The sequence below is a fragment of the Sceloporus occidentalis genome, unplaced genomic scaffold (genome assembly GCF_023333645.1).
Source record: "Sceloporus occidentalis isolate IW3139 unplaced genomic scaffold, rSceOcc1.0.p SCAF_95, whole genome shotgun sequence".
Classification (NCBI taxonomy): Eukaryota; Metazoa; Chordata; class Lepidosauria; order Squamata; family Phrynosomatidae; genus Sceloporus; species Sceloporus occidentalis.
This window is the reverse complement of record NW_028317075.1, coordinates 888,489-912,246: the sequence shown is the minus strand read 5'-3', so window position 1 is coordinate 912,246 and position 23,758 is coordinate 888,489. Positions and strand designations below refer to the sequence as shown.

Below are 23,758 nucleotides of genomic sequence, written 5' to 3'. Positions count from 1 at the left end.
CGTCTATAGAAGTCTGAAATGGGACAGGTGGGATATACTGGAATACACCCTGATTTTCCCTAGATGTTGTCAAGTTTGTGAAGGGAAACCGATTGGAAGGACAGAAACTGGACTTGCGGTCACCTAGGGTGATTAACCTCACGATGTGCCAGGCCTGTCATTGGTTGTTGAGGGGTTAATAGTCAAGGACATCATGCAGCAGATTCCAGGGCTTCCTGGTGCACAGTAGAGACTGGGCTAATAAGGCATCAAGCAGGTTTGAGCAATGGACACAAGGACATTGCATGGATGGCCATCTAGGGAAGCCTCATCAAAGGACATTCATGCATGCTAGGGGGCTGGGCAGATCCTTTTGCACAGGGTTTTCTGGGATCCTTAGAAAAATGAACCTATGTATTCTCTGGAGAGAAGTTTTCTTTCCAACCAATATGTTCTGTGTGGACTTTTTCCAGGAATTCACACAGAGGGTACCATCGAAGAAGCACGGTGTCTAATGTGTTGTGATTGTGGTTTGCTAGGAACCGCCTGATCCTGGGTAGGGAACAGATCACTGTCCAAGACAGTCTCAAAGAGGACAATTGACCTCCATACCAGCTCTCATCTGATCCCCTCAACCCCAGGTGTCACTCCTGCCATAATACCACATTATTTTTTGTTCCACTGGAACTGTTTCCATTTTCTTATTATTTTCATGATGTTTGTTTCTTTATAATATGTTACAGATGAATGTATAAATGATTGTTGGTCCTGTACTGTAACACAGTAGCCTACTTACAAGTGTTTAAGTGTTTATGATGTAAAAGATGTTGATTGTACACACGTCATGGTTGTACATACATGGTGAAGCTGTTGATGTTTCTATTCTGCGCTGTGTCACAGCATGCCTTGCACATGAAACATGCGTCAAGTCTATGAATAAACTCAACTGGGGCCATATTGGCATATGCGTATATAATTTTGCTTTGTTAAAGCAAAATACAATATTTATAGGGTGTGTTTTGCCTTTTTATATTTCCAGTTTTAAATTAAGTTTGAGAAGCAACCTCTTATTGCATGGGAATGACTTTTCTATCGACTTTCCCTTTGATTCATTTCACACCAAAGGTGTTATGTGCTGCCATGGAAGACCATTTAGTCTACTAGACTGTTAGAATCTCCATCAGTTAAAAAAAAAAACCTCATTCAAACACACTAACAATATTCATTTCTTAAGCAGAACACTGTACTTTGCTGCATCTATTATAAGATAGTGTAACTGGTTCTATTGAATAAAAGGTAAAGCATGGGGGAATACAATATATCACCTTTACTCCTTATAAATTCACATTATATGACAAATGTATTTGCTTTGCAACTGCAGATGCATTTTTCTTGACCTAATATTATAGAACTGTTTCTCATTACAAGTTCCTTTAGAATGTAAACTGCAATAAAGGGGAAATTGAGAGCACTGAAGCTGAGTATTTCTAATTATACTTCTCTGCCTGAAGCTAGCAACTCTAACAAAATATTTGGGTTTTTTAGGAAAAGGTAGGTTAATGATCTCTTTAAAATATACACAAGTCCTAAAAATTATTTTTTCACAAAATACCAAAGCAAAAAAAACAACAACAAAGAAAACAACAAACTGATATGAATCCTAGTTTCCAGTTCAGATACTATATTATCATTATTATTATTATCATTATTACCTTTTATTTATATAGCACCAACAATTTACGCAATACTTCTTACAATACACATATTCAAGGGGAATGACAAATCTAGAACTGACAGACTAAGAGAAACTGATAAATTAGGTAAAGAGGGCCTTGCTCCCAAGCTTACTTTTAGCTTTTTAGTATTTTATTTCATCTTGCCCGAGGTGCATGTTAAGAGCGAGGGATTTCCGGGGGTGAAGACACACTTAATTGACTGAACCTCCCAAGTTGACGTTGCTCAATAGAAACCCACTAATACATCGTGTATTTAAGACATTAGTAATGTTAAGCTGCATCCGTGGTGAACAGCTCAAATAACCACTTTGTAAGCCTCGGAATTATCTGTGACCCTTATCTGGAAAGCAAGCAGAAATCCAATTGTACCTAGTGGTACAGCTAAGGCAGGTAAAAATTAAACATGTGCCTCACAAGCCTATGATTCTTTCAAAAGTGTCCCTATTTAGGAATTATAGCCCCCTTTCAGGACCCTGATCCACCTGTTTTTTTTTACATAAAGTTGATCTGGCTTTATTCTAATTGACCCACCTATTTAAATGTATAACTTCTCAGAAGCCAATGAAATCTATCTCAGTATTTCATCATCTATGACAGTAGTGCCCTTTTTAAAACATTTGAAATGCTGGAAGGCATTTTTTCATTATTTTTGGGTATTAAAATGTAAGCTTATCAATATTTGAAAGGGATACAAACAAGCTAACTTTAAACAATATACCACAAAAAAGTGTTGTCCATTAGTTTTGTTTTGACAGACGCTTAGAAATATTTATGATCAGCTAATTAAAATTAATGATGCATTGCCTTAAATCATTATATTTTATAAATCTGGATTAGGTTCTGGAAATAAAAATGTTCCAGAAGGGAGCTATAAGAAAATATGGTGCTAGAGTCAATGCAAACAGTGAACGTTGCCGATTCCACATTCTTCTTTAGGGTGAACCGACAGAAGTCAAGCATGTGGCTAATATCTATGCTATACTTAATGTATACAGGGTATACTTTAATTTTCATAAAATCAATAGCCAGTGCAGCAGTGGCCAATGATACATACAAACTGTATGTGTACCTTCGCAGTCTGACACCAAGCTGTTTTATTGGATAGATCTGGCTAGAACAATACTATGCAGCAACATTCAGCATCTGCTTCTTGAGAGAAAGGGTTCCTAAAAAGGCTTGTTTGCCATCTGCCTGTTCATAACTTTCTGCCGTGCAGTTGATGGGCTGAAATAACGCATAGGGATTTCTGCTGGGGCAGTGCCCTGTACTTGCGTCCACAGTTACATACTATTGCCAGATTTTTTTATAGCCACGATCTGCAACCGGCAATGCGGCGCCAAATTGAAATCACGTATATGTCAGAATTTTCATTTTCAAAAAACAAACAGAATAAAAAATGTATTAATGTAATCATTTGATTATATATAATATCAAATATACATAATTTCCTTAATATGGTTATACTACATATGAACAATGCAACATTCAGAAAGTGATATTTCATGTGGCTGTAGGCTGTTTAGAGATGCCCGCAATCATAAAGCTCCTGTGTGCTGCGGCTGGTAGAAAAAGAATGGGTCTTCCAGGACAATGGAGTGGCTGTAATAGGCTTACCTTGGCATACGCTACTGATGTCCACATAAAACTGAGGCTTGCAATGCGTGTGACACGTCCCGTACGGCTTTCCTCTGTAGAGCTGTACAGCCTGAAGGGACTCCTCTGACTTCATACACTTTGTACAGTGTGACACTTCCGGGCCTAAACAGGTACGACATGATGGATGGCAGGCTGGAGATACAAATGGTAGACAAGCGCTGAGTGCCCAAGGCTTTCCACATGGTTTCAGAATTTTAACCGATTTTTATGTAGTATGTCACTGGAGAGGAAGCTCTTCAACCTCCCACGTATTAATATAATTGGGCTTCTTCTAGGGGCTTACAAAGTGCTTTACGATAGACCCAGGGTTTGTCTTAAGATTATCGGAACCAGTGTTACAGATCACTCTGTGTTTGGTTTTTTTGCTGAATATCCCTACAGTGAAAATAGTGAAGTCCTTCAATTTTCAATCCCTGATCTACAGTCAATTTTGTTCTCCCTGATAAGTATTTACCAATGTGCATATGACACAAACCCGAGTGTACTTTTGATGCGTGGCATTCACTTGTGCTGCCAAATCATTTTCTGATCTTTCCCTAGGCCAGTAATGTTAAATGAAATATGTCGCTTTTGCTACCCAAGGGTTGCAAATAAGAAAATCAATCTTTCAATGACAAGCAGCAATCAAAAAATTTCTGTGCCTCGGGGACCTTGATCCGCAACCTGTTCTATTTTCATTTATATTATAGTCCAAATAAATTCTACAGGAGAAATAGTGATTGACATATTGACAAAAAAAGATTATTTTACCATAAAAAGCCTGATAGCTTTGGGAAAGACATCTCATCTTTGTTTTCGCTCTCCAAATTTAGTTAAAAAGAGCAAAACCGTAAGGGCACCAGAATACTAACTTGGTGCTATGTTCTACATATTAAAGTAGTAATAAGCAAACATGACTCACTCTCTCCCCTCTCTCTCTCATATCTATGCATCCCAAAATTTCGCATTAATCATTTATATAAAACCATCCTGTCTTATCCATACATGATATATAGCATACCACCACAGTGTCCCTCTTTAGGAGGGACTGTACTTCCTTGGGACCCGAATCCCACTGTCCATCTATTCTCCCCAATGTCCCTTTTTCTAGGATCTCAAAGTGTTCTACACAGTAATATGTATGCAAAAAGTGGTTTTGAAATTGAAGGAGATGCATTTCTATTCTTCTACCGTAATTCAAAATCTTATTCAACTAGATAATTATATCTACCAAAAAACGTCAAAGGTTTCCTTTTGTACTTTTGAAAGGTGGGGAGGTAGGAGATAGAGAGACATATAGATAGATGGACAGACAGCAGATGAAACAAGTCTTGTACCATAGCAATGACTGCCATCCGAGAAATATCCTTCTCCACAGTTGCTTAGACATTGGCCTTTCAGCAAGGTCAGAGGTGGTAGGCAGGATGTGCACTGATTAGCCAGGGGTCCAGAACACGATGGACACTCCTTGTGACAGGCTGGGGGAGAAAATGATAAAGCTTCAGTGAAATCACATAAGAAATGTAATATTAAACATCTGAGGCATCTGGCGCACGCTGACAGCGCCACACGTGTAAAAAACGTGTCCACATACCCAGCCAGTACATTTCCACCATCAGATACCCATTGGCCATCATCTCCAGTGCGTTTCTGGTTCTAGAAATTTCAACAAGCTCTTTCCAATGTTATATGAAAGCCATTAGGAACATTCATGAAGATTTCTAACAGCAGTAGTCAAAATCTATTAGACACGTGTTTTTATAGTTGCTCCTCGGTGCTGCTCTGTTCACGTTAGTTTTCACTTTACTCGATAAAGAGATATTCAATAATTGGTGGCCAAAGCAAATGGTTGCTTGTAATACTCGCACAAGGTTTGAAAAGTGTCCATATGGCAAACTATGAAATATTCCTGTGACCACTCTTCTAGATGCCATCAAGATAAGATCTCCTTTTCCACTGAAACATACAGCAGCACGGTAATTGTTTGTAGCTGTAACAATACATCAGTGTTCAGCAGGATCCTTGTATACTTTTGCTGCTCCCACTAATTTCAATAGGAGTGCTATCGAGCATGGGCAGGAAGCATACCTGAGTACACGTCCTGCTTAGAGTAGAGGCAGCCAAGAGGAGGAGTAAAATAAGACTAAAGAATGCCGTCACTGATTTGTGTGCAGTAAAATGCATTACAGTTTAGGCCAAATTTACTAATATACATTTAAGGTTAAAATATGGCTGGAGGGACCTTCAATTTTAGCTTTATTTAACGCAGATCTGTCCCACAAAATCCTAAACCTATGTAATTGTGTTATAGATCAAAATAGGTAATATACATATCAGGAACCCACATTATGTATATACCAAGGGAATAACCATTTCTACTACACAATCTCAGAATTTGTATGATTATTCCTCCTCCTTAAGCTATTCTTCTATGTTTGACAAGTAACTAGCCAACTTTACAAAACATGCTGATATGAATACTTCCTCTTTAAAGCACATTATATTGTTTCCAAATTCATGGCTCTTTCAAACTTTGTTCCCCAAGTCAGACTTCCGTGAAATATAAGTCTAACTCTGCCATACAGCTGTGATCTGCCTATATATTCACAAACAATCAGAATGCAATAGCAGCAGCAATAATAGAAGGAAGTATTACTGCACGGTTTCCAAGGTAGAGATAACTATATATATATATCAAATATGTTTTATTCGTACAAACGGCAGTCTGTGTTCTAAGGAAAAACATTAGTACAATTTAAAGTTTTGGAGAATCGGGCCATTTAACGTGGAACAGCAATTCTCTTCATATACCACGTGCTGTACTTGTAGCAGTGAGTTGTCACTTGCTTTGTAACAAACGACATAAAATTAGCAATAATGGCAACTATTTATTGCTTGTCGTTCAGAATCATATCCAGGCTGATTTGATTTCGTCTCGCTCCTCCGTGAAAAAAAACCACCGATTTAATCAAAACTGACTAGAATCCAAACTGCGTTGTGTGAAAATAGGCAATTGAGGAGGATAAATAATGTCACTGGATAATCTTCTGATATGGAAGATGGTTTCTGCGGACATCAGCATGTAGTAGCACGCACATTTCTCAGCATTCTCTGTTTGTATCATTACAAGTGTAACTTTTACCTTTTTTTTTCTATTAAGATATTGAGAATAAGAAGATATTTTAGTAATATGCCTGTTTTTAGTTTCGAGCATGTAGCCCACAGAGTTATAGCCACTGGAATACTTTTGTCCTTTTAATACTCCCTCATCAAAGGCACTCATCAAACATGTGTTTGGGGTGGCTTCTTCAAATAATGTATTAACCCCTTAGGGACCGGGCTCTTTTTTTTTTATTTTTTTTGTACCCTTCGTGACCAAGGCTGTTTTAACACTTTTGCGGTGCTCAAGTGTAAGTGTAATTTTCACTCCATTCTTCCCACCCACCTTTACAAGGACTAGCTGAACTAATCAACAACAATCAGCAACTTAACATTGGCAAGTGATAACAAAAGGAAGGAATGATCCTGCAGAACCTGGGAACAGGAAGTTAAAACAGGTAGTCCCATTGTAATTTACATACAACATTTTAGGTACATTAGTGTATAGAACTGTGAGATTTGTAAAATGTGACATAGCGTTCTAACAATATGTCTGATATTTCTGGCCAAATATATATCTTTTATAGGTAAGTGTACACGGTAAGATGCTTTTAGAGGCAACTTGAGTTAATGTAGCCAGTATGTAATTGGAAATGTGATGAACTGGCCGAGGATAATATATCAAATTATTATGGTGCACACAATGAAAAATAATAGTAAAGATGAAATAATATTTTGTAGAGGTTTATTATTTAAAGTTATCAATGGGTTAACAGCTAGATGGCAAAATAACGAACAGGGAAAATCTTTGGAGCTAAGTGCAATCCAAGATGTCTTTCTGCTTCCTTTGGATTGGACAATTACCTGTGCACAACCCTGCGACGTCCGCGTAATACCCCTCGGGGCATTCCAGAACACATTTCCCTCTGTAAAACATTCTGCCCCGGGCACAGGTTAAACATCTACTGTTATCGGCCAAGCACGTTTCACATGAAGGATCACAAGCTTAAAGGAAGAAAATAGAAAAATGTAATTATTGCATGAAAATAATATATTATTACAAACAAAAAAACAAGGTAAGCATTTCCTATGAATAAGGCCTTGATGTGGCATTTTTTTTTCCACATTTTTAAAGATTCTCCAATTCTCGTTGGAAAAACTCCTTGTCCTTGACAAGGTGAAACACAGAGCCAGATGGCCACTCGAAATAATGACATTCAGGTCATGGTGAAATCATGTCATTGTTTTTTCCTGCAACTGTATACTGGGCCATTTGGCTTTAAAGAAAGTTCCTTGTTTAAAATTCCATGCACTGTCCAACTTACCATCTGCGCAAAAAAGGGTACAAGTAATACGGCTTATATCAATGTTCAGTGTTTATCAAAAAATGAAAGTAATACTGTGTAAGAGACACATATCTTCATAAAATAAACATAGAATCTATCGCATTGACATTTATCATTCCCGTAATGAAGTTGTTGCCTTCTGCTGAAACCTCCCCCCCCCCCCCCCCGTAAAGTATCTTGTCCTGTCAGTGCTTTCCATACTACAGGAAACAAAGTACTGTTCACAGACATTACTGTACTGGCGGCATGGCTCATTGTCTGGTCTGATGGACTGCGGAGCACATCAAGCAATCAGCTGGTGCATCATTTCTTCAAATGAGTGGATCTGTCAGTTTTAAGGAGCTTTTCCGCTTTACATGGTGCTGCTTACTGTGCCAAATAATGGTCATAAAGAAGACTAAAGGTTACTCATCTGTAATCCATTCTGGATGGGAATCTCAAGCCCTACTTAATACTGGAGAAAGTTTGCAAATAAGATTGACATATTATTAAAAATGCAAAGCTGATATTGACTTACTCTGAAAGAGGGTGACCACTTTTTGTAAGCACTATAAATTTAGTAAGCCTTTGGTTTATTCACTAAAGTGAGAGTTGGCAGGCGGTCGTTTCAACTCCCTAGTTGTATTGTGCAGAGCCATCCCTCACAAAGTTCTTGGTGAGAATGGCCCTGCATAATGCATAGTTTAATCAATGAGGTGACTTTTAAACAAGGCCATTCAGGCTATTTTTGCAGCAAAAGCTCACTGGGAATGGCTCTTCATAATCCAAAGTGTAAACCATTCATAAGTGTATATCCTTTCAGTGAACTGAAAAAAATACATGAAAAAGTTCTCAGGTGGTATGGAAATAAAGCCTTCTCCGCACATACCAGAAAAGGCCAAAATTTGAAGAGCATTCTGGTTAGGTGTTCCTGGAGGGTCAGATGTACCTACGACTTTCACCTTTTACAGAACTAGCCAGCCAGTTCACTAATCTGCAAGTTGCTTGCAAAGACATGGAAGTTCAATGAGATCGCACATGTCCTTGTCTGAAACTCGGAAAAATTACACCCCCACTTTAAAAAAAAACAATATTCCTCAATAAAAAAAAACACATTTCAGAATGCAATTAATATTTTGTCTTAGTATCTTTTCAAATGGTGTAGACTGACTGGTGAGCATGCTGGGTCTAAAAATTATGATATTAAAGAGCTAATTAACTATGGTACTTTAGATAAAGATTTGCTCACAAAATGTCAAAATTTCATCTACATGCTCCTTGCGTAAACACTTTATCAAGCAGCTCTCCTTGTATATAATTCAGCACTGACACGGTTAAGAATTTTTATAGACACATTAAAAAAGCAAAAAAAAACAATCTGCAGTCTGCAAAGGAACAATATGTTCTCCATGCAATCCGGCACAATTAATATTTCATAGGTATAGTTTTGTTACTGATTCAGTATTATGAGGTTGTCAATTTGAGTCCATAGTGAGTTTCCGGATTTCCTCAATTAACATGTAATCAGGCATGTAACCTGTTCTATCCCTGAATAATTTTCTTTTTACTACTTATACCATTATTTTTACTAATAGAGCCACGGGAACATAAAGGGTTAAAAAAACCGAACTCCATTACCGTCTCTACCTTTACAGCATCAACCTGCAGTGGCATGCTGTCGCTTTCATTGCCATACTCAAGCCGGTTCTTTTGATATTATCATCTAGCTGCCGTTTTGATATTTGAGAACTAAATAGCAGCTATTAAAGGTATTGTAAAATTGATGAATTGATTCTTTTCTTCCATTAATGCCAACTAATGCTATCACTACATCAGTTATTTTGCCTGCATGTCAACTCCTACTTGCTGGAACATGCGCTTCTGATGTTTTTTTAATTTTAGGTAGGCACTTGTAGTTCTTCCAACAGACATATCTGTGCTTTCATTACAGAGGTCACACCAGGTAAGAGGTCCCTATTCTGAGCAAAGGAACTACCTGCGCATGTTGCGTTCTGCACGTAGAATCCTGGGCCGCAGCTGGAATCACAGTACCCGCTACGCATAACCCGTGATGGATCCTTGCAGCTCAAGCAGTCCGCTTTTGATGGTCCACGACAAGCGGCACACGATTCGTGACAAGCTGTAAAAGAGAATTTTAGGGGACATCAGAGACACAGACAAGCAGTTCTATCCCACTGTACAGCGCTGCGGAATATGATGGCACCATACAACCCAATAACAAAACCATTTGTATTCTGTTTCAACAGTGTTCCGCGGCATCCTGGGACTCCATTGTGTTTTAGGCCCTTGAGAACAGTTGAGTATAGGGACTGCTATTTATACATACATATGCATTTGATATGCTGATATTTGATACTGGAGCCCTAAAACTGTATAAAAACACGTACAATCATGGTGTAAGTGTCTATCAGGTTGTTATTAATGACTCGCTGCTCATCCATAACTGTCCCCATTTATCTACTAGGATATGGTGGTAGATAAATGGAACAACCTCCCAGGAGAAGTGGTAGAGGCTAATACAGTGAGGGAATTTACACATAGATGGGATAGGCATAAAGATATCCCAAATCTAAGACAAGACCAAGACCTAATTAAGGTCTAATCTAGGTTTCCATCCAAATGTTGCTACTCTTCTCTACTCTTATGACCGTGTCTGGGTCATCTGGGAAATATTACCGGTGTAGTCCCTGCTTGCCAGACCCCAACAAAAGATAATACTTATCACAAACCAAATCCTATGTTGTGGAATGCTATATGGCGTTAACCGGAGTCATTCTTTTCTATGGGTTGTTGAAAATGAATTATGGACACTCTAGAATTCAGGGCATTCTCCACCGGCTTCGTATTATGCAATGAGTGCAGCCAGCCTGAACTAACGCAAATTGGATTTATTCCCAAGAGAGCCAATAAGCAGATTTTCCCAGGTTCGTTCAGCGGAGGGAATATTTGCTCACATAAACGCATGTAGCCATTGCTTTAAAAATTAAGCCATAAAATGAGCAGTTGGTATGCCCAGAGCTCCAGAGAGGTGAAAACTCAAATACAAACAAAGTAAATAACATTCTGCATACGAATTTCCAATGCACAGAAACATCAACAGAAGTTGATTCTAACAGTAAAACAATTATACCAGGGATTCAAATCTAAACAATTATTGTCTCTTTAATACCTGAGAAAATGAATTTAAACCATTAAGCAATAAACCGATACCCAACGGTGTTTGAGGCCCTCATTTCCTGGAACCTCTGAAGAACCAAGAATATTGTTAAGGTATAGCCCACATGGGTCATCAATATTTCATTCTATTCACACATAATAATAAATATGAATTGAACGTTTAACTAAGGGCTCTCGGCACGCACGGGGCCAATTACCTGCACAGACATGGTGGTTCTGGAAATAACCATGTCTACAGGAGGTCACACATTGACCATCTTCCAGGAGGAGCGGTGCTGCACAGGACGTACACTCAAAGCCATTTTTGCAAGTGGAGCATGTTTCTTTGCACGCTATATACACAAAAAAGAGAAAAGCGATGTTATTAAGACCCAACAGCATACACGCAATATCATCTGTCTTTTCAATCCTCATTAAAAGACATTATTAATATATTCCAGGGAAGCATTGCAGAAGCCCTGGGCACTTGTAGCACAGCGACAGTTTGAACAGCAAAAAAGAAAACATACAGAAAAGGCTAAGCGGCAACGGTCTTTCTGCAAAAATAAAAGGTGACTATGACTGAAACGGATTAAATTCCAGTTCTGTGTTTCTGTCAATTACTTTTGGAACAAGAACCTTCCTATTTGGTATCACATTTGCCGAGCTCAATGAATACATTACCGTATAATTAAAGTTCCACACCTGATAGGGATAAAGAGTGCGATGATGGAGTTAAAGGGATGCTTTACAGACAAATTGGACTAAATTGTCTTTCATAGTTCTTCTCAATATATTTCGTTGAAACCTTCTCATATATATCGGCAAAATAATGTACAGAATATAGGGGCAAAGGGAGCAGATGTCATTCATTTCAGTAAAGCCATGAGCATATAAACTCATATGGAAGCCATCAGTAGCATGGTAGACAAGTCAACAATGATGTTTGAGGAGGTTAACCTGGCAGCTCTGTCAGTGGGCCTCAGAAAGTTTTTTTACTGAGATTGTCTATCTCAAACTAATGAGTATTGTTATTCCCCATTAGCTAACAAGTCAAAGCAGAAGCACAACTAATATCTCCAAAACTGTTACATTCTTTGAGAAATAAAAATGATGGGCGAGATCCATGGAACTGTCTAAAATCCAGACTAATGGAGAACAAAAAGTGCTAAAATGATACTCATCGTAAGCAACTGAACTCCCAGGGCACATAGTCAAGTAACAAGCCTTAACTGCTCAATGTCGTGTACGTTACTGAACATAACTCACAATTTCTTCGGGGAAACATGGAATCATCACTTGTCTAATCAGATCAAAGCAAACCTCTGGGGAGCCAATTGAGATCAAAGTAGTTGAACATTTATGTTCAATTAATCTACACTAGCAGTAAAGTGTCCAGATCCCCTCCATACGAAAAGAAAATGAAAACAAATATTATGATACTAAATCCATTTAAGGGACACTGCAGCCATCACGTGCACTTTAATGCATATGATGTTGCACAAATACATGGGGGATTCTACAGAAAGCTAAATGCCCAGCACCTCCGACTCTGGTAAATGCTCTGTGCATGGGGTCTGCTTAAACCCCGGAGCGCCAATCTGTGGCAAAAAATGTCAGATCACGAACAAAGATTTTGCAGCATGGCTGCAAATTCTGTATCAGGTAATTGCTTTATTTATTTATTTTTTTCATTTGGAAGAATGAATATTACATTGCTCACACGTTAATATGCCTTCTTTAATAGTAAGGGTCTCAGGGACATTAAACTGTTCCTTTACTAACTTAAGAAGGATCTTTTAAAAAGGGGAGTATTAAGGGAATAAAAAACATTAATTCATTATTCATTTGAAGGGGCTTCATGCCAAAAGTCTGTGAACCTTTTATGCTTTACAAGGATACATGTTGCAAGTTGCTATCAAACAATCAAGAAATTAAATATAGGAGAAATAAAAATATATTCTAATAGAAAAATAAACTTTGAAATGCACTCATGGAGTATAATACTTAGTTAAGCTTTTTAATATTTTTTATTTTTTTTTGCAATTATGTATGTGTTAATCATTATTAAAATTACAATTATTATATAGTAAACTATATACAAATACACTTCATAAACCACACTATTCTGTAATGCTTTGCAATACTGGCACATTAAATCTCATCTCGCAATTAATTTGTCTGAGATAAAAGTTTAAAATGTTCTATTGAGTTTTTGATCTGACTAAAATGTATCAATTTTGCTCATTTGCTTTGGACTTAATTGCAGATGTTTCTGTTAACGTTCATTGTAGAATTTTTGATGGCCATTTTCTCAATTCTACCCCCCGAGAATTTGAATTTAGACAGGTCATTGAATCACGAGCCATTTATTTTTTTACATCTGTTAAAATCAATTAAGGATTAGACGGATCATTAAATCAAGCCCAATATGCCGATATTGTTTCAGAGGGTTACTCTATGTGATACAGTTAATAGACACATTTTGAACATTTTAGTAAAACTCAGTATTTATATTTAATTCTCAGAGGTGTTACCAATTTTGTTATTCACATTTGTGTTCCAAAATCATTACAAGCTGAAGCGAGCACATCTATGGGAAAATATTGATCATAATAATGAAAATGTGGAATCCTCCCCTAAAGAATCCTAAAAATGGGGTAAAATATTATGGAATATTTAGAAGTGCTTTATTACTCAGTAGGCTTGCGCAATAATTCTGTAAAACATCCTTTGATCGAAGGCGAGATGCAGAAAGCCTACCCAGCCGCAGAAAAGGTTAACTGTAGGATATAGAATATTATCATGCTCGCAGATGCTTTAATAATGGAGGAAAAAACAGAAGACCCATTTCGCCACAGCTGGAGCACAGTGTACCTCGACATGTTTTCCCATCAACATAGAATCCAGGGTCGCAGCTGAACACGCAGCGTCCCATCTGCAGCAACCGGGCCTCGTCACGGCAGATGTCACAATAGTCAACAGACTGAGAACAGGTTAAGCAGTCTCGGTGACACTGTTCTAAAATGAAAAGGAAAGACAAATCAGGAGATTTGTATTCTACCCCACAGAGAAATTACGGTTCTGTAATGAACAAGGTGAAGCAAACAGCATCTGAGTTTGTTTCTGAGAGACGTATTCTCTCTCTATTACTCACAATATTAGGAGGTTTTGTAAGGTGCAATGACGTGTGCTTTGTCTAATGTCTCAAAGATCTAATTTTTAGAATGGGCAAAAAGGACCACCTAGTCATCAAATGGCTACTTAGAATCCATAGATGTGACTGGTATTACTCTTTATACTTATTGGCTTGAGTTTCATAACATTTTATAAGTAGCTTTTCCTATCTAATAGCGTTAACTTTGATTTCCTATCCTTGCCATACTGTAAAAAAAATGAAAATAAATTCACACTGTATGAAGCAGCTGCTCTTGGGGTCATGTATTCACATATTCTTCCATTTTGGCTCTAAGCTGACATTAGAAAAAGTAATGCTGAAGTGTCCTCACGTAGAGTAACAGCAGTGGCTACGTACCTGGCTTGCATTGCGGACAGCACTCTCCTGCCACATTCACAGCTAGCGTGCCAACCGGGCATGTAGGACAAGATGGCGAGAAGCAGGTCACGTGGCCATTTTTGCACTCACAGATGTCACACAGACCTCTGGTCCACTTGTCACCGTTCTGGAAAACAAAAGTGGATGAATGGCTCATTATGAAATTTCCTGTTACATATATATATATATACATATATATATATATATATATACAGAGAAAACATCCCATGCCTTTATCATGTTCCTACCAAAGAGAGAAATGTGTAGTGTTAAAGGCAATATATCATTAGTTACGGTAAAAGCCACATAGTTCATTAGTTATAGTAAAAGTCAGCTGTCCCACTAATTTTGGTAAAAATCCAGTTTATAGAAACATAATTTAATCTCTATCGCTTCTGCTGGAAAGCAGTTCCACTTGTCTACAACCATGCCAGTGAAGTAAAATGTCCTTATATTTCACCTGAGCTTCTGGTCATCTAATTTTATTCTACCATTATTCCTCTTTTGAAATATACTTCTCTATAACCCTCTTGAAGACCTTTGTTAATGCAGTTACTCAAGCAGCTATGTATCATTTTATTTTTAAATAAAAAAAGCCTATTTGTGCTTCTCAGTTAACTAACTAATGTCACCATTAAGGAATAAATCACTCTATTTGCACTTTGGTGATTCTAATGCTTCAATTTGATCCATGCTATTTAACTTAATGTTAATTAACTCTCTTTCCCTCGCTGCCTAAACCACCATTTGATGGTTAAAACGCTGGCCTTTTAAATATAATTATCTCAAATACTGCCATGAGAAAAAACAAGATGTAACACCGTAAACTGAAATATCATTACTCAGTTTAAAGGGGAACTGACAACGCCACGGCTTTTAGCCTTCCATCTCTTAAAGAGACAATAAACTTGCTTTTCTGCCTATAAAATGTAATTTAAAAAAAATAAAAAAAATTTAAAAAAAATAATAATTAAAAAAAAATAATATATATATATATATATATATATATATATATATATATATATATAAATAAAAAGTATGGTGATAACTACAAGGCTATATGGTTATTACTATGACTAGCACACTGTATGTTTTTTCTACTAATAAGTTGACTACCTACTAGCTTCTTTTTGTTGGCCAAGCCCTCTTATTGCTTAGGACATGTTGAGTTTACATATTAACTTCATGGAGGCTCAGATCTGTGGCTCAATGTGGCAGATCCAGCATTATCTAATCTAGTTCTTTCCCACCATTACAAAGGCTGTCCGAACAAATCAAAAACAATCAGCAACTTAACAATAGTGGTGAGATAACATCAAGATGAGTAATAATCATTCAGAAAAGATAAAACTCCTTTATCCATGGCTAACATACAAAACATTGCTTATTTTAATCAAAAGAGAGTTACGCGGATTTATTTTACGTATAGAACTGTGAAATGTTCAATGTAGAAAGGGTGACAGTTCTATTTTAATATGAAGGTGGAAAATTTGTTCTGCTTTGACAGCAAATGTTCAATCAGAGAGTGGGAGTAAAGCTTCACTATTTTCCTTGAAATGTATCTTTCACATGTGTGCATTCAATCAGTAATTTTATACGAAATACCGCTAGCTTTGGTGCACACACCTCTATATATGTATGTGGATTTACTATGCAAGCTCTTAATGCCTAGGGATTAATAAGCACATATTGGAAAAATGAATTATCTCAGACTATAAGGTGATTATTATAATAAGGCTGAGCAAGTCTACGTCTATCATTTTCTGTTCTACTTGAAGTGGAAATATGCAAAACCCAGAAGATAAAATGTGGGTTTTTTTGTTTTTTTTTTTACATATTGTTTTTAAACGTAGTCCTTACTGTACTACTAAGTAGTGGAAATTTCTGTGTGTTCACCCCTTTTTCATTTAAGCTATGGCTCGCTTAAGCCTACTGTTCACGCTTATTCCAAGTTTGCGAATAGAAACATATAAATACAGATGGATTTACACCATGGATGAAATCCATCAATACTGTCATGAATACAGCTGAGATAAATCCAGACCACGGCTATACTTACCATCAAATGTTTTACTCCAACCATATCAGAAAGAGAATACTGGGAGACAAGAAAAGAAATAGCTGTGTGAATATATTCCATCAGCACATTTATCCGATGCATTGCAAACATTCCCTAAGTACTGGAACCTGCATTCCAGGATAATCTACTACATAGATTCAAAGGACTGCTGCTCTAATGTTTACATGTTACATAGATTTAAGGTCTTAAACTATGGGAATAAATGAACATTTAGTGAAGCCTTTCTGATGTGTTACTTGTACAGAAATGTTTGGCAAATCCAGAGAGTTCCATATTTATACACAATAAATTCTAAGATATAGGATTCATATCCTTTCTTCGTGTGCTCCCGAATTCTAATTTTAATTTTATGTATATGTTTATTTTCTGTATAATAAAAAGTGTTTTTGTATACTGTACTGGGAATTTTATCCAAGTGGTGGGAAGAGTAAGATGGAGAAAATAATTTACAGTATGATGATGTGATATACAGTATGATGATGTCATATACTGCTCCTTGACTCGTAACATCAATTCTGTTAACAAATATTGATCTTTAATTCTGTTACAGAAGAGCTGTCACCTACAAAACACTTTACATTGAAAAGAAAACATAAAAATACCTATATGTTATACTGTATGCTACAACAGTTAGCAGTGTTTGGACTGGACTTCCATTTCTTGTCTTTTCTGTTGGGGAGATGGTATATCTGATCATGTAATTGGTACCCCTTACCCAGTTGGTTGATCATTTTTATTTTTGCTCCTTTTTCACTGGAGTAGAAAACATGATAGTAGGAGGAACTAGAAAGTCCCCCCAAAAAAAAACATTTGAAAATGAGTAGGCTGGCGTATTTCACTAGAAATATCTTAAAATTGCCACCTATTATGCAGTTGTGTACTCTGACAAAGGCCAAAAAGACCTAGGGCAGGAGGTCTGTGGGGGTGGCAGCCAACTGGGCAACTGGCGTCCCTCACACACCCCGACAGGTGTGAAAAATCAACTCAGGTTTGCTGAGGAGGGCTATGATGACCTTTGTAGTAGCTCTTCAGAGCCACCTAATGCATGACATTCAGAAGCTGGGGTACTGCCCTAGGGCAGACATTAAATCAGTCAATGCAAGTATGTTAAAAGATGTATAGGTATTTTTTATGTTCTATTAATTAACATAAAGTTTACGCAAAAAAGCAATTTTGAAAAACACTTTTGGCTTCTTGTTCCCACCCAGAATTCCTGTCTTACCTCTTCTGTGTGTTCTTTGTAGATACAGTAGCTGGTACTTAATACACATTCTGGGCAACATTTCCCGTCAAAATGAACCAATTCTTCACCCTGATGGAGATAGCAAGAATCCTTTTTATAAGGAGTGCATTACGCTTGAGGTCAGAATACCTGCTGTGTAAACAACTGCTCAGCTGGAGGATTTAAAGATCTCACATAAGACATGTCAAGCATTGGTGTCTTGAGGGATTTGGAAATAAAAAAAAGAGCAAATTCAGCATACACTTTTCTAGCTTATACTGTGCATTGCCAGTCTAAGGCTTGGTATGTCCTGCAAAGATAGCATCATACACATGAAATGTATAAGAAATGCAATACAATCAAATATTCACTTGTTAAAGGACAAGCGTCATCTTCATTTTCATGTAAGATTCAGGATAACTAAAGCTAACAAAACAGCAATCAGTAGTACAGTTGTGTGAAAACTATCCACATACATTTACATTCTGTAAACAGTTAAGATATGAAAAATATTAAAAGGAGTGCAGCCCCCATGTTGATGTGTAGAAAAATCTCAATGGGAAAGATCTCCTGCCATTGACTGGTTGCTTCTTGGAACCAATCAGTGACAACAATCGACATACTATTGCGGAGGTGCAGCTTCTCTCTAGAGTAAGTGTTTTCATTTTATTGAGTTAACCCTTTTTAAAAAATCCACATTAAACTATTCACAAGGTTCTCTAATATCTATTTTTTGGTGAGGTTGTCTGTGACATTAAACTGTCCCTTAGCATTTTCCATTTATAAACAGCACTACAGACGAGTCACTCAAGTAGCTAATGCTTGAACTATAATTTTAGCAAAATTTAAAATCGGTTTTGCTACGGCGCAGTAAATATTTATCACTTACATACATAGCTTGGTTTTGGTGTAATAAATATACATAAGGTCAAAACAACTTTCAGGGACATAATCATCAAAAAGAGCATTTCGAGAACCAAAGGCCACCCGTTAAAACTTGAGGTAAGCAAAATTTAGAACACAGCAGTCAGGAAGGATTCTTTACAGCCACGATAGTTAAGACCAATTTGTTTTTCTCATTTGAAGCAGGGACATGTGGCCATTTAAACACGATGGACTTTTAACATTTTTTTTACTATTATGTGATTTCTGTTTTATTACAGGAATTTAGAGGAAAACATCTGAAAGCATTAGTCGCAAAAATATAGTAATAAAAGATATAAAAGGGTCATAATACAGAATTGATCAGCTGAAAGGAAAAGCTGTTTCCTGCCAAGGCTATAGTGGGATGTACGGCTCAATGAAACATGAGCTGGGAGAGGCACAACCAAGACTTCTACAAAAGCTCGCTCGCTTCATTATTTTCGACCCAAAGAATGTTTGGAGGAGAGGGAGGAACGCACCATCACTATAAACACACAATATATCTCCCAGCGTTCCTGGGGCTGCGAAGCCATCCAGATATATAACAAGTGCTTCACCCCCCTACAATGTTATAAACACTGGAATCATTAGAGATAATTTTTCAAGAACAGATTTAGCAGTTTCAATAAACATAGCTAAAACTGTCTATTGACTATTGACAATGGGTATTCTTTTGTCAGATATGACTAAATTATGACCAAAATACACTTATTGGTGTAACTTTCTCGCTTTGATTATTTCCCACCTATTTGTTTTGTCTAAGCACATTTCTCGGCTACAAGATAAAAATAGGTCAACTATAAAACAGTGGTAGGATAGTGACCTACTTTTATCTTTTAGCCAAGAAATGTCAAAGGCCAAAAGATAACAGAAACTAAAAACATTTTAATGATAAAACCAATCATTTGAATACATAATCTTAATACCGGCCCAGACTTGCAATTGGGCAAGGCAGGCACATTGAGCCATATGCACTATTATTGGGATTCTGGCATTTAGTATGACCCTGCCGACTACACACAAGCAAAAATGTAACACACACACACACACTGCAAAAAGTGTAAGAGGATATTGTGCGGCTGCTTGCATCCGCCACATGGTCACATGTACGCCATTTTATGTGCTAATTATAATCCGCGGCCCTTCTGTTCCCTGTCTTTTCCTGGTAAACTAGTTCACCTTACAGTTCTTTCAGTTGCATTTTTAAAATCCTAAAATATGTATTCATATCATGTCATCTACCGGTCCCTTTCGTTGTTCAAAACAGAAATTCGAATACCACAAAAACCTTTACTTGTTAAATTGATTATTTTCAAAGCAATTTGCCCTCATGTTGAGGTAGTCGAATACTTCTTATACTGTAGGAAATATGAGTTCACGTCAAAGTAACACTACCGACAGGAAAGCACACACACACCCATTCATTCATTATTAATAGAAAGATATCCTTGACAGCTGAGTGGAAGTGTATTCTGTGTCATTTACCATAATAAATCTGGACAGGGTGCTGAGAGAGCCAAAGTTCTTTTGAGAGTGTTCCAGAAAAAGAAAGTTATGCAAGTCCTTCTAATTATGCAAAGTTTGGTTCTACTTTCATAGCTAAGCAATATTGTATGGGATAGAGTACTGTGGTAGGTCACGGCAAAGGACCATGTCTAACAACCAGTTGAAGCCTTATGGTGAATTAACGTATTAGTTAAAACATTTCCATACTGTTTTTGAGACTAGGGAACCAATGAGCAACATCAGCAATTATTTCCCATCGGAGTCAACAGAGTTAGCTTAATTATTTAACGATTCCAACATAACCAAAACCATATATCAGCGGTTGATGGCTTGCCTACTGTTTAGGGTCTAGACAACCCTTACGTGTCTAATCAGTTGGATACACCCATGGAGATTGTTTCCTTACAGCAATTTTGATATGCTGGGAAGCAAAGACTTACCGTAGGACCCGTTATTAACCACTGCTTGCTATTGGGCAATCTAGTCTCATACTTACATGCATTTTTTGACCATACGATTCTACAAATTAAATTGTTGTCTCTCAGAAGACTTATGGACCAAGTGCATTTAAAGTGTTTACACCTTTATAAATATAATTGATTGTACCAATTCTTCTAAAGTAGCACATTAAACGTATAAAATATAGAACAACTCGTCTTTATACAGTTACGGAAGAGTAGACTTACCCATGAACATTCTACTTTTGCACATTGTGCCTTCTGGCAGAGGACTTTGCCTCGGTCACACATGCAGAAATCACAGTTTGTTCCATTCCAAAGTTCTCCATGGTACCTGACTAAATCTTCAACCATGCAGCTTCCCTTAGACGAAACACACTCTTCACAACATTGTCCAGGTCGTCTTATTTTCGTCTGACCCTGGTAAAAGTAGACAAGATATTGTCAAGTTGCTGTCACTGTTGTGCATGTCCAATATTCAGTGAGTATAGTAATGAGATTCTGACTTTTCATTGCAGAAGACTGAACGTGTCCCTTTACCTTGTCGCATGTAAGAGGGTAGCAGGTTTTTGTATGACATCGGACATCGCCTTTGTCACACATACACGTACTGCAGTCATTTCTTTTCCACTGTGCTCCATGCTGATAGAAGGAAAAAAAGATTCCAAACAGTTCAAGCTATATACAATATATGTGTACAAGCATATAAGAAAATATTACCAGGACAGATTGTACAATTATGGTGGAATTACAGATAAAACACTACATATATATTTTTTTTATGAGTTGCCTTTCTTCAATTGGTTTGTCCACTAAAAATTCTCTCTAATTTTTAACCCACCGTATAAAGAAATAGATATGGCCGGAAACACCCCCCAAAAAGTTGGCTCTTTAGTCAAAGTCAATGCCTTTTATCGGGCCAACATGGAAAAAAGATGTAAAGTCACACAAGATTTTGCGGGTTTTTTTCAGAGGAAGAGACCACTGAGGTCCAAAAAGTATATATAATTATTTTATATCTTTTACTATCTTGGCCAATCAAAAGGTAGGAACTTTGACTTTAGACTCCATCTACCAAAGTCTACTTTGTAAATAAACCTCATTTAATAGCATGTCTAAAAAAAGACATATGAAGAAGTAAGAGATTCGTGTTTAAAGCTTCAGGGGCAGGTCAGAAAACAAATACGGTAACATTTATCTGTAAGGCAAAGATGTTTAAGCTGTCCAAATTCTACATGCAAGCCACGTACTTCTTTATTTAATAAAAATGGTGCAATCCCAGAACAAATGAGGAGCTCGCAAGGTTAATCCCTGATGCAGGTGCTGGCCTCACTAATTTTCTTGCTGACGTCTTTATCAGAGCAGAGCTTTTATTAAACACTTAGACAGTGAGGTTACAGGAGTCGCCGGAGCAGAAACGCAAACATATTAAATATTTTCTGTGGGGGATGAACCTGATAGAAATGTGGCTTTTATCAGCACACTGCACACGGGCCTTTGAAGATGTCAGGTTATTCAGAGCCTCACCTACCCCACGCCATTCCTATCTCTACCACCGCAGCTCGCCAGGCAACGCAAACCATTTCAAAGGCAAATCCCACTTTGCTGACCCCACAGAGTAGTGGTGTTTGTTCTTGTATACTGAGCAGGACAGCACAGAATTGTCTCATCTGACTTTACACTGATTATGTATGAATCATACTGGATGAAAAAGAGAAATTGTGTTTGCTGTGGACCGAACTGCGCTCTGCTGTGATTTAAAAATGAAACACTGGCTACCTGTAACATGAGTGGGGTCAGAATATATATATATATATATATATATATATATATATATATATATATATATATTTATATTTATATATACACAGAGAAAGATATAGAGATAAAGAGAGAGAGAGAGAATGTATGTACAGTGAGAAATGCTGCATAAATTGTTGGTGCTATATAAATAAAACATATATATATATATACATATATATATATATATATATATATATATATATACTGCTTGCTTATAGATAGATAGACAGACAGGTAGATTGATAGATAGTCAGCAGGAGTAAGCCTTACACCACTCATTTAGTACAGGGAGTTTACAATATTTCAGACGCAGTGACAGCTTTGCTGGGTGTAGTTTTACAAAGATGAATGAAGAAATGACCTAATCCAGGGAATTACCTCATATTTGATTCCAGATATGGTACAGGATTTTGGAAGGCACTTTGGACAACACTTTCCAGGAATGAGAGCTAGGATTTCATCCTAAAAATATAATTATATGTCTTATTTGTCAATGGAGAGGGGAAGAAATGTAGACAAAAAAAACACTTTTTCCATCAACAAATGATTATCAGGCTAGTACAGGCAGGTCTAAAGTGATATAACTCTTTAACAACATACGCAGCTTGTAAGGCAGATTCCGAACATGTGATGTCATCCAGTTTACCTTAGGCCACCCAGTCTTAGTTAAGTAAAAATAAACAGTCAAATATATATATACAAAAATGAAAAGTTAATTTTAACCCCAAGCATGATCCTCTAGGTCTTATTTTGTCTCCTGGGAGGATCTGATTAATAGGCATATACATAACAGAATGTGTTTTAAACATGCAAATAACAAGCATCACATGCTTCTACTTTTTTGTACATTATAATACCATGGGAGTAGAGGAGTGTAGCGCAGGGCTTTATAGACCACTGTAATATTTTACTACACAAGTTTAGATAATGTTGTAAATATATAATCACTTTCATATTTTAATACATACAGTATGTCTGTCATCCTTTGAAGAAGACATTTCATTAGAATAAGCCAGTAACTTTGTAAAAAAAAGTGCAATAAGGCTAGATTTGAAGTCCTCAACACATATCTGTATATGTAACTGTATATTTGCTACATACTGTATATGTCCCAGTATTTAAATTGTACAGCCACGCAGAATATGTTGGAGCTTTGTAAGTAAATACATTCTAATAAATAATAATAATAAATATGTCGTCAATATGTAAGGGAAATAGATTCAAAGTAATAGGATTGATTATACCCTGAAAAACAGTC

The 23,758-nt window shown here is 37.0% G+C and overlaps 1 protein-coding gene across 1 annotated transcript in view; it reads right to left on the bottom strand.

The window, feature by feature from the left end:
• The window catches only part of LOC149284296 (extracellular matrix organizing protein FRAS1-like), a 196,768-nt gene that overhangs the window by 77,763 nt on the left and 95,247 nt on the right, over positions 1-23,758 (bottom strand). Inside the window, exons 7-17 of the mRNA XM_089496882.1 lie at positions 22,879-22,962; positions 21,238-21,339; positions 20,926-21,117; positions 17,810-17,899; positions 16,567-16,605; positions 14,487-14,634; positions 13,829-13,972; positions 11,170-11,304; positions 9,771-9,914; positions 7,314-7,454; positions 4,688-4,828 (exon numbers count right to left, since the gene is read on the bottom strand). Coding sequence (XP_089353008.1) covers positions 4,688-4,828; positions 7,314-7,454; positions 9,771-9,914; positions 11,170-11,304; positions 13,829-13,972; positions 14,487-14,634; positions 16,567-16,605; positions 17,810-17,899; positions 20,926-21,117; positions 21,238-21,339; positions 22,879-22,962 — 1,360 coding nt within the window. The remainder of the gene's footprint in view (positions 1-4,687; positions 4,829-7,313; positions 7,455-9,770; positions 9,915-11,169; positions 11,305-13,828; positions 13,973-14,486; positions 14,635-16,566; positions 16,606-17,809; positions 17,900-20,925; positions 21,118-21,237; positions 21,340-22,878; positions 22,963-23,758) is intronic.